At 47.5% G+C, this 13,700-nt stretch overlaps 1 protein-coding gene across 3 annotated transcripts; it reads left to right on the top strand.

The window, feature by feature from the left end:
* The first annotated feature begins 51 nt into the window (after positions 1–51).
* Positions 52–13,131, top strand: LOC114104347 (kelch domain-containing protein 3). Of its 3 annotated transcripts, XM_071613371.1 has the most exons (15): positions 52–179; positions 2,337–2,549; positions 2,726–2,902; positions 3,059–3,174; positions 3,348–3,419; positions 3,540–3,753; positions 3,824–3,910; positions 4,056–4,164; positions 4,289–4,362; positions 9,027–9,174; positions 9,372–9,438; positions 9,517–9,621; positions 11,297–11,371; positions 11,459–11,576; positions 12,634–13,131. In XM_071613371.1, the coding sequence occupies exons 2-15, from the start codon at positions 2,396–2,398 to the stop codon at positions 12,771–12,773; spliced, it is 1,656 nt and encodes a 551-aa protein (XP_071469472.1). In that variant the 5' UTR covers positions 52–179; positions 2,337–2,395; the 3' UTR covers positions 12,774–13,131. The 3 variants fall into 3 exon arrangements, with proteins under 3 accessions (XP_071469472.1, XP_027806233.1, XP_034493018.1); XM_027950432.2 differs by lacking the exons at positions 9,027–9,174; positions 9,372–9,438; positions 9,517–9,621; ... (1 more) ...; positions 11,459–11,576; positions 12,634–13,131 and adding exons at positions 4,479–4,557; positions 5,819–6,452 and having other exon boundaries at positions 58–179; XM_034637127.2 differs by lacking the exons at positions 52–179; positions 2,337–2,549; positions 2,726–2,902; ... (4 more) ...; positions 4,056–4,164; positions 4,289–4,362 and adding an exon at positions 6,733–6,877.
* The last annotated feature ends 569 nt before the right edge of the window (positions 13,132–13,700 follow it).

Genomic DNA, 13,700 nt, shown 5'->3' with positions numbered 1-13,700 from the left:
AGTCCCGGAAGGCGTCGGGACGTAACTCAGACTGCACGTGCGCGCCCCGCTGCCCGCCGGAAGGACGGAGCCTGGCTGTGTTTATCTCGTTGGGGACTTAGGCGTCGGTTGGCGCGCAACTGGTTCTAGGCTGCTGGCAGCGCGAGGACCCGCGGCCCCGCCCCGGCCCGGCCTGGCAGGTAGCCTGGGATGGGTTGAGGGGCAAGGAAGAATTAGGGGGGCTGGCGACGCCTCTGCTAAGGGCTGGAGTCGTGGGGGAGGGGCCTGAATGATGAGGTGGGGGTGGGGAGGGAACTAGGGGGATGATGGGAAAGGAGAGTGTTAATGGGGAAAGGACTGGAGGAGGATGGTGGTTGGAAGGTGGGAGAGACCTGGTGGCTAAAGGAGACATTGAAGGAAATTGGGAGGAAGACGGGTTAAAAGGAAGCGAGGAAGTTGAGCATAATGAAAGGAGGGGGTGCCTTGTGTTGTGGGGGAGGGGAGTCCGAGTAGGGTGGAAGAAAACAGAGTCATTCAGAGGAATATCTGTGGCCGAAAGGAGACAATCAGTGTTAGTTTTTCTTCCTTTCGTAGAGGTAGAAAAATGGTGGAGGGCTCTTGGGGTGTTCTTGTAGTGGTGGGAGAAGAAAATGAGAAAACTGCAAAGCTCTCAGAAGAAGGGCCACAAATGGGGCGTGGGTCTTGCAAGAAACCAGGGAAAGGGATCGATATACATTAAGGAAATGGAAGGAGCTTGAAAATGACATAGTGATGGAGGATCGGGGAGACCCAAAGATAAGAAGAGCCTCTTAGACCTTCTGGCTTGGTCTCGCTTTGCGTTGTCTTTGTAGAGGAGAAGCTAAGATTCTCTCTCCAACCCTTTGGCTGGAATTGCTTGTTTATTCTGTGTGCATTCTTAAACTTTACCTGGACTTTTTTGAAGGGAGAGTAGAGACTGTGAGGGAAGATGAAATACTTGCATTCCTAAACCCTTCAACCTCCTAACTCCACAAACCCAGATCCAAGATATTTTGGATTGTGAGTTGGAGTAACCGAAGTGAGAGTAGCTTGGCTGTGGCTATTTCAGGTTTTGCGGGATGGCTATTTAAAGCATGGGATGTGGGGTTGGGGGAGGCTGGGTGGGTGGGACTTGAAAGCCATGTCTCTTTCCTGCAAGGGGTTTCTCCCTTACTTGAGTTTTGTTGTTGTTTGTTTGTGTCTTCTTCTTTCTTCTTCTTCTTTTTTTTTTTTGTGTGTGTGTGTGTCTGAGTTTCTTCCTGGTTCTTCTTTCTGCCAAGGCTTTTTGAACTGGGAGCAGATGATCCACCAAACCCAGCAGGTGTCTGCCTGCAAAGGCATTGCCAGTTGCAAGAGGATTTGCTTGAAAGAGCCCTCAAATGTACCCATTATCACTAGCTTGGCAGGTTACCTTTAAGAGACCATGACCTCTTGTGCCTCAGTCTTTCTCTGCTCAAAAGCATTTTTGCTTCCCATCCCCTTTCCAGTGCACACTGCCAGCCCTGTACCCCTTTCAGGGACCCCAAGTAGAGGAAGAGCTGCTGGAAATGGCTTTGTTCTCTACTATAATAGCAGGGTTGGGGAAGTGGCAGAAAAAGAAAACTCCTCTTCCCTGTCCCCAAACACCAGCACACACATAACTTTCTGGCTTAAGTTTATAGTCCTGGCAGCATACCAGGCACAGCTGTCAAAGGAACTCCTCGTGCCTGTGGGCACCCTGGGTGACCCCAGTGACAGTGGCTCAACTTGAAAAGGACTTGCTGTAAGGGGATAATCAACCATGGTAACATGGAGTTCTCTGTCCTGGGTAGGGGCACTGTTACACTCAAAGCCTAAAAGCTTTTTTTGCTTTAAAGCACCCTTGCCAGTTTCAATGGGCTATCTGGAGCTGGCTGGGCTATTAATAGCTATGAGTATTTTGGGATCCCTTTCCCCACCTTTAAGAGCATAGAGATTCTTAGAGAGGTGGCAGTAAGCAGAGCCAGAGTCAAGAGAACACACCGAGCCCAGGAAGGGGGCTTAGAGCTTGTGCCAAGCCAAGAACAGGGTAAAGTCTGTATGAATAGGGGCAACCATGATCACCAGATTCTGAACTGGCATTAGTATAAGGTGGCCCCACCCTTTGCAGTGGGAGAACACAGAGCCAGGGCTAGCTCCTTGACCTCAGCAGCCGTTCTGGAACAAGGCCAGCCACCTGAGCTGTGACTACTGTTACTGCAGAGGGGTGGTGTGGGAGGGCCACCAGGGTGACACTTGGAGGCAGGGGCTGGTCCTGGGCAGTCACGAAGAGCCAGGCAGAAGCCTTGCCTGAGGAGCCTGTGGCCCTGACTTGTGTGCAGGTAGCAGAGGCAGCAGGCCGTGCCGGGGGGGCATGTTGCTGTAACCAGTGACCCAGGGGATGTTACGGTGGACAGTGCATCTGGAGGGCGGGCCCCGCAGGGTGAACCATGCTGCAGTGGCTGTTGGGCATCGGGTATACTCCTTCGGGGGTTACTGCTCTGGTGAAGACTACGAGACACTGCGTCAGATAGATGTGCACATTTTCAATGCAGGTAAGCCAAAGCCAGCACTGTCCCTAGGTGCCCATATCAGGGAGGGGAAAAGGTGACTGGATGAGGTTTGGTGGTGGTCCCTGTGCCCAAAGAGATTGGGGAATAAATGTCTGGTTTGAGAAAAATTGGACGTCCTGGAGGGAGGGACAACAGGCTGAGCAGAGCTGTGCCCACAGTGTCCTTGCGTTGGACAAAGCTGCCTCCAGTGAGGCCTGCCATCCGTGGGCAAGCTCCTGTGGTACCTTACATGCGGTATGGACACTCAACCGTTCTCATCGATGACACAGTCTTCCTTTGGGGTGGGCGGAATGACACCGAAGGGGCCTGCAACGTACTCTATGCCTTTGATGTCAGTGAGTATGGGTCTCAAAGAGAAGCTGTGTTCTGCCAAATGGTGCCTTAGGGGCGTGGGAAAGGTATGGTTGGGGGTACTGGGTAGTAGGGCACCCCTGAGTTTAGGAGGGAGTGTCAGAGATTGCTGACCTTTGTCATTCTCTCACCTCCTTCAGATACTCACAAATGGTCCACACCCCGAGTGTCAGGAACGGTTCCTGGTGCCCGGGATGGACATTCAGCTTGTGTCCTGGGCAAGATCATGTATATTTTTGGGGGCTACGAGCAGTTGGTAAGTCTGGGAGGAAGCTAGGGGGTTAGTGTGGAAATGAGAAAGAGGAAGGGGGATTTAGCATGGTAGAATTGGAGGCTTTTTTGGCTTGTTAGCAAGTTTTGAGGGAAGGAGTAGAAAGTCAGAGAGTGACCACTGGCCCTCTCTGTTCTTTCCTTTCTCTTCCCTCTCAGGCGGACTGCTTTTCCAATGACATTCATAAGCTGGATACCAGCACCATGACATGGACCCTTGTTTGTACAAAGGTCAGCATTTCTTTCCCCTGGATCCCCCCCTTCATAGAAATCATAGAAAACTCAAATTGAACAGATCTCTTTTCAGTGTCTGTGCTGAAGTTCTCCCCCATCTCTCTGCCACCTGCTCAGGGCAATCCTGCACGCTGGAGGGACTTCCACTCAGCCACAATGCTGGGCAATCACATGTATGTCTTTGGAGGCCGTGCTGACCGCTTTGGGCCATTCCATTCTAACAATGAGATTTACTGCAACCGTATTCGCGTCTTTGACACCAGAACTGAGGCCTGGCTGGACTGCCCACCCACTCCAGTGCTGCCTGAGGGACGCCGGAGCCACTCAGCCTGTGAGTGTGTTACTTGCTTGTGGAGTCCCCTATCAGATCTCACACTCTGAACATTTTGCTGTTTTTCCAGTTGGCTACAATGGAGAGCTGTACATCTTTGGTGGCTATAATGCAAGGCTGAACCGGCACTTCCATGATCTCTGGAAGTTTAACCCTGGTAAAAAGCACTGCCTTTAGGGGAGGCACAAGGAGTAATTGAGGTGGGAGGAAAAGAAAAATAATCCTGAGTAGGTGAGGGGCTGGAGGGGTGAAGATATTTGGACAAGACAGGTACTGAATTTATACATTAACTTCTCTTTTAGTATCTTTTACCTGGAAAAAAATTGAACCAAAGGGGAAGGGGCCATGTCCCCGCCGGCGCCAGTGCTGCTGCATTGTTGGTGACAAGATTGTCCTCTTTGGGGGTACCAGGTTAGGAGGAGAGGGGAAGGCTTAGGAATGGCCCTAAGTCTGTGACTAACAGTGGGAGGTATTTGAGCAAGAGGGTCTTGTGGGTTGTGTTTCCTCTGACCTTCATTTCTCTTGATCCCTTTAGCCCGTCTCCCGAGGAAGGCCTGGGAGATGAATTTGACCTCATAGATCACTCTGATTTACACATTTTGGACTTTAGTAAGTTATTTCTGAACTGCTCCTGCCATCAGGGTCCCTGTCTTTGGGTGGTAGTGTCCAGGACTGCAATTTTTCTCAGCTTTGACCATTTCCCTACCCCAACTCCTTCTTTAAAGGCCCTAGTCTGAAGACTCTGTGCAAACTCGCGGTGATTCAGTATAATCTGGACCAGTCCTGTTTGCCCCATGACATCAGGTACAGCAAGTGGTTACAAAGGAGGGATTGGTTGAGGGTGAATGTGCAGCACAGGTGTGACCTGATTAGTTTCAGTATGGAAGAGACTTTTTTTTGGTTGTGCTAGGGACTTAGTGTTCATATGAGGAATAGGTGGAAGGAGGCGAAGGTGTACAGTCAGTCACCTGTCAGGTGGGTCAGTTATGTAGGGAAAAGAAAAATGCAGCTGGGTGCAGTGAGTGGCACATGCCTATGATCTCAGGTACTCAGGGACTAAAACAAAAGGATTGCCACATTTGAGATCAGCCTGGGCAGGAGGCCCTGGGTTCAGTTTCCGGTTTTGCCCCCTCCCCCTAGTCTAGTTTTTTGAACCACACTCAGAAGCATTGCTTCCTGATACCTGAGCTTATATAGTTTTTGTTAACATGCTGAGAACAGCTATTAAGTCTTAGACCCTACATGCAAAGTAAAGGCAAGTTTAGAAGCCTCTAACCGTAGTTTCAGAATTAAGGGAACTCCTGGCTTCTTGCCTTTGAATTCCATTCTTAGTATCAGATTAAGCACCAAGTTACTTTGTGTATCATTTTGCCCTTCTGGTTTATTCTGAACCACTATCCTTTATGTCAGTTCACTTTAATTCTTACTTGTTGAGGGTCTTTGTATTCAGAATTTGGTGACACTTGTCTGAACTGATGGATCCCAGACTGGCTAAAGATTGATACATGTACCTAACACCAAATAGATTGTTCATTGTGTTGGCCTAGTAGCTACTTGGTAAATCTTTGTAGAATGAAAAAATTGTAGTAGAGAAATTTAATTTTAATATGGTGGGATGGATGGAGAAGGCCTCAGGAAGAATAGGAGACCCTACTCTGGGCCTTAAAAGGATGGAAGTTGACAGCAAAAGTAGATGTTACTGGTGGGGTTGAGGTAAACAGGCTGCCAGGTTAAATCTGACCAGAGCAGGAAAAGTAGGTTGGGATGTTTATTGAGATGAACACACAGATCCCAGGTGTTTGGACTCAGGAATGAAAATATATACATACATGTAAATATGCATATATAAACATAAACAGGAAATCCATAGAGCTTAGAGGTGGAGTAGGTGGAATTGGATTTGCTCCTGGGTGGGGTGTGATGATTAAACCTCACTTGGTTGTAAGGAAGAGGTGGCTGTAGGGAATTGAGCTTTATTAGCTTGGAGGGACTTGTGTGTTCATAGCTTTGGGTGAGGAATTCTAGGTGGGGGGGGCTCCCTCTTCTGTCCTTTCTGGCCTTCCAGGTGGGAGCTGAATGCCATGACCACCAACAGCAATATCAGTCGCCCCATCGTCTCCTCCCATGGGTAGGAGGAAGTTTCTGCCTTCTGCCGCCTTCCCTCCTGAGCCTGCTGTTGTCTTCACTGCCCCTTCCCATCTCGCCTGCCTGCCCCTTTGGACCCTGGACTCAGTATACCTCCACGTGGAGTTGTTGGACTAGAGGTGTTTTGTGCTGTGAATTCAGTGGGGGAGCTCTAATGGGGAGGGCCAGTTCCCTGCCCCCCCTTGGGCCAAGGGCCCCTTCCCCTTGGTGCTCTGTTCCTGTCCACCTCCCTCCGACTGCTCCTGGGCCTCTGCCCTGCCCCAGGCCAGCCAGGTAGCTAGGCTCTGCTGGGAAGAGAAGGGAATGGGGAGAAGGAGAAGCAAGCAGTGTGTGAGCCTCAGGAGCTTCCCTCTCCCTCCATGCCCAACCCCTTCCCCGTGCTTGAGCCTTGAGCATTGACTGGGAACTGAGAGGAATTGCAGCTGTTGGCTTGAAACCTCCTTCTCCTCAACGTGGGGAGACGGGGACCAGCAGATAATCCCACTCTTCCCTGAGCTGCTGCTGTACCCTGAATGTCAGCCAGCTCGGATTTTATAAAAATGAATTAAAACCTCCCAACGTGTGGCGTGTTTTTATGAAATACCGTGGAGATGGCAGTTGTTTGCCTGTGGGACAGGGTGCTGCGGGAAGGTCTGTCAACCGAGAGTATCAGGAAATGCCACCAAGGCCTGGCCCCAGGGCCTCAGGCGGAAAGTTGCGACGTTCTCTGCGGAGCGGACGCCTTTGGGCTCTACTCCAGACCGTCGGTGGCGCTGCCTGTTTTCTGCACTCTCCCTCTAGTTGAAACCTAGCTTTCATGTCGCCGGAAGAGGCGGGGTGGGAGCCGCCGCGAGCGGAAGCAGCGCCATTTTTCCTCGGAACGCAGCGAGAGCGATGCCGGGAACCTGTCCGCGCGCGGTCCCCGCGGTCCGGCATCCGCGTGGGTCTCCGGAGGGCGGGGACGTGGAGCTCGGAGCCGTGGCCCGTGACCTGTCGAGCGGTGAGGGCGCGGGGTTGGGTGCAAACGGGAGGCTGCCGCGGCCTGGCGGGGGCTTCGAACCCGCAGAAACTGTTCGGTAAACTGGGAAATTTCAGAGACAGCGCCCGCCGCGCTGTGGAAGGTCGGAGGGTGGGTGCTTCTGGGCTTAGAACATTCTGAGCGGTTTTCTCAAGGAGAAAACACGTTCAGTACCACGGAGCTAGGAAAGGTCTCCATTTTTCTGGGGAAGACTTAGTCAGATAGCGCGTTTAGTAAGCATCCACTTTGTGCAGGCAGAGGTAGGGCTGCGGGGGATACTGTAGTGAAGTCAACAAACACTTCTCATGTAGCTTACCTTTCAGAAGGGCAATAAAAAGAAAAGGCAAACAAATTTTACATAAAAGCAATAAATCCCTGAACTGTATACTTTAAAAGGGGGAATTTTAGGGTATGTGGATTGTATATCAGTTTTTTAAACTTAACTTTTTTAGTTGTTGATAGAACTTTATTTATATGTGGTGCTGAGAATTGAACCTAGTGCCTCACTCATGCTAGGCAAGCGCTCTACCACTGAGCCATCACCCCAGCCCCCTTGTATATCAGTTTTTTAAAATATTTTTTTAGATGTTGATGAACCTTTGTTTTATTCTTTTTTTTTTTTTTTTTTAAGAGAGAGAGAGAGAATTTATTTTATTTTATATTTTTAGTTTTAGGCGGACACAAGATCTTTGTTTGTATGTGGTGCTGAGGATCGAACCCGGGCCACAGGCATGCCAGGAGAGCGCGCTACCCATTGAGCCACATCCCCAGCGCCCTTTGTTTTATTCTTTTGTTGCTGTGCTGCGAATTGAACCCAGTGCCTCACACATGTGAGGCAACGGCTCGACAACTGAGCCACAACCCTAGCCCCTTTTAGATCAGTTTTTAAGAAGGGGGTTAAAGGCTGTGGAGAGAAAGCAGGTAGGGGTTGCAACTTAAAGTAAGATAGAGAAAGCCTTCCTGGGAAGGAGATATTTCAGGAAAGGCTTGAAGGAAGTGAGGGAGCAAGTAAGACATCTGGGTGAAGCATACCAAGCAGAGGTGGATGGGACCATATTTTACTGCTCAGGAACTGTTGGAGGCCAGTTGGCTGGAGAAGAGTGAAAGATGATTAGGAGAGACGTTACAGGATGCCAGGTCGCTTGGGGATTTCAGACCTTCATAAGAAATGACTTTCACTCTGAGTAGGATGGAAGCCATTGGGAAGCTTTGAGTTCAGAAGTGACATGATCTGAAATTTATGTGTGGGAGTGATAAGGTCAATTTTGTTTTGATGCTCCTCAGGCAAAGTGGGGAACATAGCTTTGGAAAGAGAAAGGTTGGAGATTGGGAGTCCGGTTAGGAGGTTAGGGCATAAGAATGAGATGAGTTGAGAAATGCTGAAAGTATGAACCAGGACCGTGGCAGTGGTAACTGAATGAGTGAGGCAGATTGTTGTGGGGTAACTCCATGATGGAATGATTTTAAAAAGAGGGTGGAGGGGAGAGACTATCCTTGGTTGATCTCTGATACTACTGCCCCTGGTACTGAGGACTGAACTCGGGGGTACTTTACCACTGAGCTATATCCCTAGTCCTTTTTTGTTTTTTATTTTGAGACAGAGTCATTCGAAATTGCTGAGGGTGTGGCTAAGTTGTTGAGGCTAGCCTGGAACATATGATTCTCCTGCTTCAGCCTCCTGAGTCACAGGATTATAGGTGTGCACCATTGCACCTGGCAATCCTATAGCTTTCTTTCTTTCTTTTAAACCTAGGAGTGCTTAAACACTGAGCAGCATCCCCAGCCCCTTTTATTTTGAGACAGGGTCTCGCTAGGTTGCTTAGTGTCTCTCTTACATTGCTGAGCTTGGCTGCAAACTTATGATCCTGCCTCAGCCTCCTGAGTCACTGGGATTACCTCACCCAGCAGCCATATACCTTTGTTAGTAAGATGAGGCTCCAGGTAGCTAAAACATTTGAAGAGTTGAGTAGTATTATAGCATCATAATCACAGCCTGTGCTGTATGGGACTTATAAATAATGATTGATCTGATAGGGATGTTGGAAAGGATCTGAGGAATGGGAATGAGATGATGTCTTTTCTACAGAGGGAGATACTAAGCTGAATTGTGTAATCCTCCCCACTTTTGCAGGTATAGCTGACATGTCATTTGAGGAACTGTTGAAATTGCAGAGCCAAGTGGGAACCAAAACATACAAACAATTGGTAGCTGGAAACGGCACTAAGAAGCAATGTTCTAGACCACCTGTCCGAAATGCATGTGTTGCAGATAAGCACAGGTGAGAAGTAAGGCTTACCTTAGGAGTTGGATACCCAGGACCTTGAATAGGGGTCTGCTTGCTTTCCCTCTTTTTTTTTTTTTTTTTTAAACAGTACTGGTGTTTGAAACCAGGGGTCCTTTACTACTGAGCTGCAGATGGGAAGCCTTTGACCAAGACTGGAGTCTCCTTGACCCATCCTTGTAATTTCTCCTTAGGCCTCTGGAGATGTCAGCCAAGGTTCGAGTGCCATTTTTACGTCAGGTTGTTCCAGTCAGTAAAAAGGTGAGGAAGAGGCAGGGAGCAGTTTCTCAGTGAAAGGAGACTGAACAGTATTTTATATTCTCTCTACTTTCTCCAAAGGTGGCCCGGGACCCCCGCTTTGATGATCTATCAGGAGAATATAATCCTGAGGTGTTTGACAAAACATATCAATTCTTAAATGACATCCGAGCCAAAGAGAAAGAGGTATAAGCTTGAGATTGGTTCATGAGTATTTTAGGAGATGGGGAACCAGGGCAGAGGTTAGAGAGTAGACAGAGGAAAGCTGGAAGCTTTACTTTTTTGGGGGAGGGAGAGGGTGGGTACTGAGGGTTGAATTCAGGTACTTGACTATTGAGCCACATCCCCAGCCCTATTTTGTATTTTATTTAGAGACAGGGTCTCACTGAGTTGCTTAGTGCCTTGCTTTTGTTGAGGCTAGTTTTGAACCCATGATCCTCCTGCCTCAGCCTCCAGAGCTGCTGGAATTATAGGCATGTGGCACCAGGCTTGGCAGGAAGCTTTACTTTTTAAAATTAAGATCTTTTAAAATAGACACATAGTAATTGCATGTTTATGGGATACAGTGTGGCATTTCAGTATACATATTCAATGTGTAATGATCAGATGAGGGTAACTGGAATATTTTTCACCCACAACATATAATTTGATGTTGTTGGGAATGTTAAAAATTCTATGGGCTGGGGCTGGGGCTGTTGAGCACTTGCCTAGCATGTATGAGGCACTAGGTTCGACCCTCAGTACCACATTAAAAAAAATAATAAAATAAAGATATTGTGTGCATCTACAACTAAAAAAAACTTTTTTTTTTTTTTTTAATTGTATGAGCTGGGGCTGTGGATATAGCTCAGTTGGTAAGAGTGCTTGCCTTGCATGCACAAGGTCCTGGGTTCAATCCCCTACACACACACACACACACACACACACATACACACACCAAAAAAAAAAATGTATGAGCTGTTTTGAAATGTTCATTTCACTGTTGTCAACCATAGTTATCTTGCTGTGCTGTACAGCTTTGGAAGTCATCTTCCTATCTAACTACACCCCGCCTGCTGCACCGATGGTGGTGGTGGGGTGGGCGGGGTGGGGGGCAGCTCTTTTATTTAGGTAGTTGGGATAGAATCTCAAGGGTGTTCTACCACTGAGCTACATCTCCAGTCCTTTTTTAAAAAAACTATATTCTTTAGTGGTAGTTGGACACAATACCTTTATTTTATTTATTTTTATGTGGTGTTGAGGATCAAACCCAGTGCCTCGAACGTTCTAGGTGAGGGCTCTACTGCTGAGACACAACCCCAGCCCCATCTCCAATCCTTTTTATTTCTATTTTGAGACAGGGTCTTGCTAAGTTGCCCAAACTGGCTTCAAATCTGTGATCCTCCTGCCTCAGCCTCCTGAGTAGCTGGGATTACAGGTGTGCACCATTCTGGCCAGTCCAGCTATACCCCTATACCTGTCAAGCATCCTGTCTCTGTCCCTCCCTCCCCTACACCCTTCACAGGCTCTAGTAACTGCTATTCTGTTCTCTACTTCTTTGAGATCAGCTTTAGCTTCCACATATAAGAGAACAAGAAAACATGCAGTTTTTGTCTTTCTGTGCCAAACTTATTTCACTTAACATTGCTTCAGCTTTCAAATTATGAAAAGGATAATAAGGGCTGGGGCTGTAGCTCAGTGGTAGAACTTGGGCTTTATTAGCACCTGTGAGGCTGTGAGATCAATCCCCAGCACCACACATACATAAAGGGAAGATAAAATTCCTGTGTCAAAGTGTAAACTTCTTAGAACAATGCTTGGCACAGACTTTCAATTAACATTTATAAAATACTAACCATCTGGTTAATTTTCCAATATGGAGCTTGTGAAAAAACAGTTGAAGAAGCACCTTTCAGGGGAGGAACATGAGAAACTTCAGCAGCTACTTCAGCGAATGGTGCGTAAATGATATGGCGAGTGGGTGGTGAGTGCAGTTAAAGTTAAAGTTAATGACATCTCATTTCATCTCATCGTTGTTCCTCAGGAACAGCAAGAAATGGCACAGCAGGAAAGAAAGCGGCAGCAGGAGCTTCGCCTGGCCCTGAAGCAGGAGCGGCGGACTCAAGCCCAGCAGGGTCATCGACCATACTTCCTGAAGAAATGTGAGTGGGGCACGACTCTTGCAGGCTGATTACAGGGGTGGGTGTGGAGGCCATTTTGGCAGGGTACTGTGTTGGGGGTCCATGAGCCCCTTTAAAAACGCATGAAGTGTAATTCCAATGATTTTTTTTAAAAATATTTATTTATTTTTAAGTTTTAGGTAGACACAATATCTTTATTTTACATTTATGTGGTGCTGAGGATTGAACCTAGTGCCTCGTGCACGCTAGGTGATCACTCTACCGCTGAGCCACAACCTCAGCCCCAGTCCCAATGATTTGTGAGGCTGAGGCAGGAGGATTGCAAGTTCAAGGCCAGACAAAGCAATTTAGTGAGACCCTGTCTCAAAAAAAATTTTTTTAAGGGTTAGAGATGCAGCTCAGTGGTTAAGTGGCCATGGGTTAAATCCTCAGGAACAACAATAGCAACAAAAAAGAATGCATGAAGGCTGGATCCCACAATAACTTGGAGGAAAGTGGAATAGTAAGGAAGAGTTATTTATAACCACTCTTGTATCCCTAATTAGATTATGGCAGGATTGATGCTTGTATCCCCTGCATACACACATACACATTTATGCTGGGCAGGGCACATAGAAGGAGCAGGAGTTCACAGTTGGTTCAGTGGAGTAAGATTGGGTCATACAAAAAGTTGCCTTAATCAGGCTGGAGTTATGGCTCAGTGGTAGAGTGCTCGCCTCGCACGTGCGAGACCCTGGGTTGGATCCTCAGCACCCATAAAAATAAATAAGTGAAATAAAGGTGTTGTGTCCAACTACAACTAAAAAATAAAATATTAGACAGACAAATAAATAAAAACGTTGGCTTAAGCTGGGATGTAGCTCAGTAATAGAGTGCTTCTCTAGCATGCTTGAGACCCTGGGTTCAAACCCCAGTACCACACACACACACACACACACAAAAGTTGGCTTCCCACACATCAGAGAGCTCCAAACAACTCACATATGCCAGCATGGGACTAGAAATTACCAACCAGGGAAAAGGAAAAGACGGGGGCTTCCTCCTTTGCTCACCAACTTGCTTTCTCCTTGTAATCTAGCTGAACAGCGTCAGTTGGTCCTAGCTGAGAAGTTCAAGGAGCTGAAGCGCAGCAAGAAGCTGGAGAGTTTCTTGAGTCGAAAGAGGCACCGAAATGCAGGCAAGGACAAGAGACATCTCCCTTTGAGCAGAGAGTATTGAAGAACTGTCATCTGTCTGCACTGCCTAGGGAGACAAGGGTCTGTGGAGACATGGATCTCTGGGCTCATTCTCCTGGTTCTTTGCTGTTCAAGGGCAAGGAAAGATCACATCCAATCTTGAACTCAGAAGATTAGGGCTCTTGGACTCCCCCTAGAGCCGGACAAGAAGAATAGCTCAGCCTTCTGCTACGTCACACTGCCTGTATTTGAATTTGGTTCATTATGTCCTTCTGCCTTTCTTTCATCCTAGTCTTAAACCAGTGATTCTGGTACTGAAGAAATGGGACCATGAAGTCTGTGGCAATAGGGCTGGGACTTTATATAGGAATCATTTCATAAACATCTGTTATTTTTCATTATTTTACTGTTTTGTAGAACTCTTTTAGTGGGCCACACTTACAGGGATAAACAACCAACCCTACACCTTCCACAAGTGAAAAGTCAGATCAGACTCTTTTCCTACTTAAATCTGGGTCCTGAAAAGATGACAGTTATTTAAAGGGTCAGCCACTCCCACAGAACTACTTGGTTTTGATTGTAAGAGGAAATAGGAGGTAGGGACATAAAGCTTTGCTGAACTGGGCACAGTGGCACATGCCTGTAATCCCAACAGCTGGGGAGGCTGAGGTTTGAGGATCACAAGTTCAAAGCCAGTATCAGCAGTTTAGTGAGGCACTAAACAACTTAGGAAGAGCCTGTCTCAAAATTAAAAAAAGGCAGGGCCAGGGATCTAACTCAGTGGTAAAGTACCTTTGGGTTCAATCCTCAGGACCCAAGGAAAAATGTAGGGTAGGGCTGGGAATGTGTCTTGGTTGTAAAGTATCCCCAGTACCACAAAAGGGAAAATTAAAAAAAAGAACTATATCTATTGCTTGAAGTCTCTGAAATGGGAGAAAGATGTCCTGATGATAGAAATGGAAGCTGAAAT

Source organism: Marmota flaviventris, chromosome 6 (genome assembly GCF_047511675.1).
Source record: "Marmota flaviventris isolate mMarFla1 chromosome 6, mMarFla1.hap1, whole genome shotgun sequence".
NCBI lineage: Eukaryota > Metazoa > Chordata > Mammalia > Rodentia > Sciuridae > Marmota > Marmota flaviventris.
The sequence above is the reverse complement of the archived record's forward strand: the minus strand, read 5'-3'. Positions and strand labels throughout refer to the sequence as shown.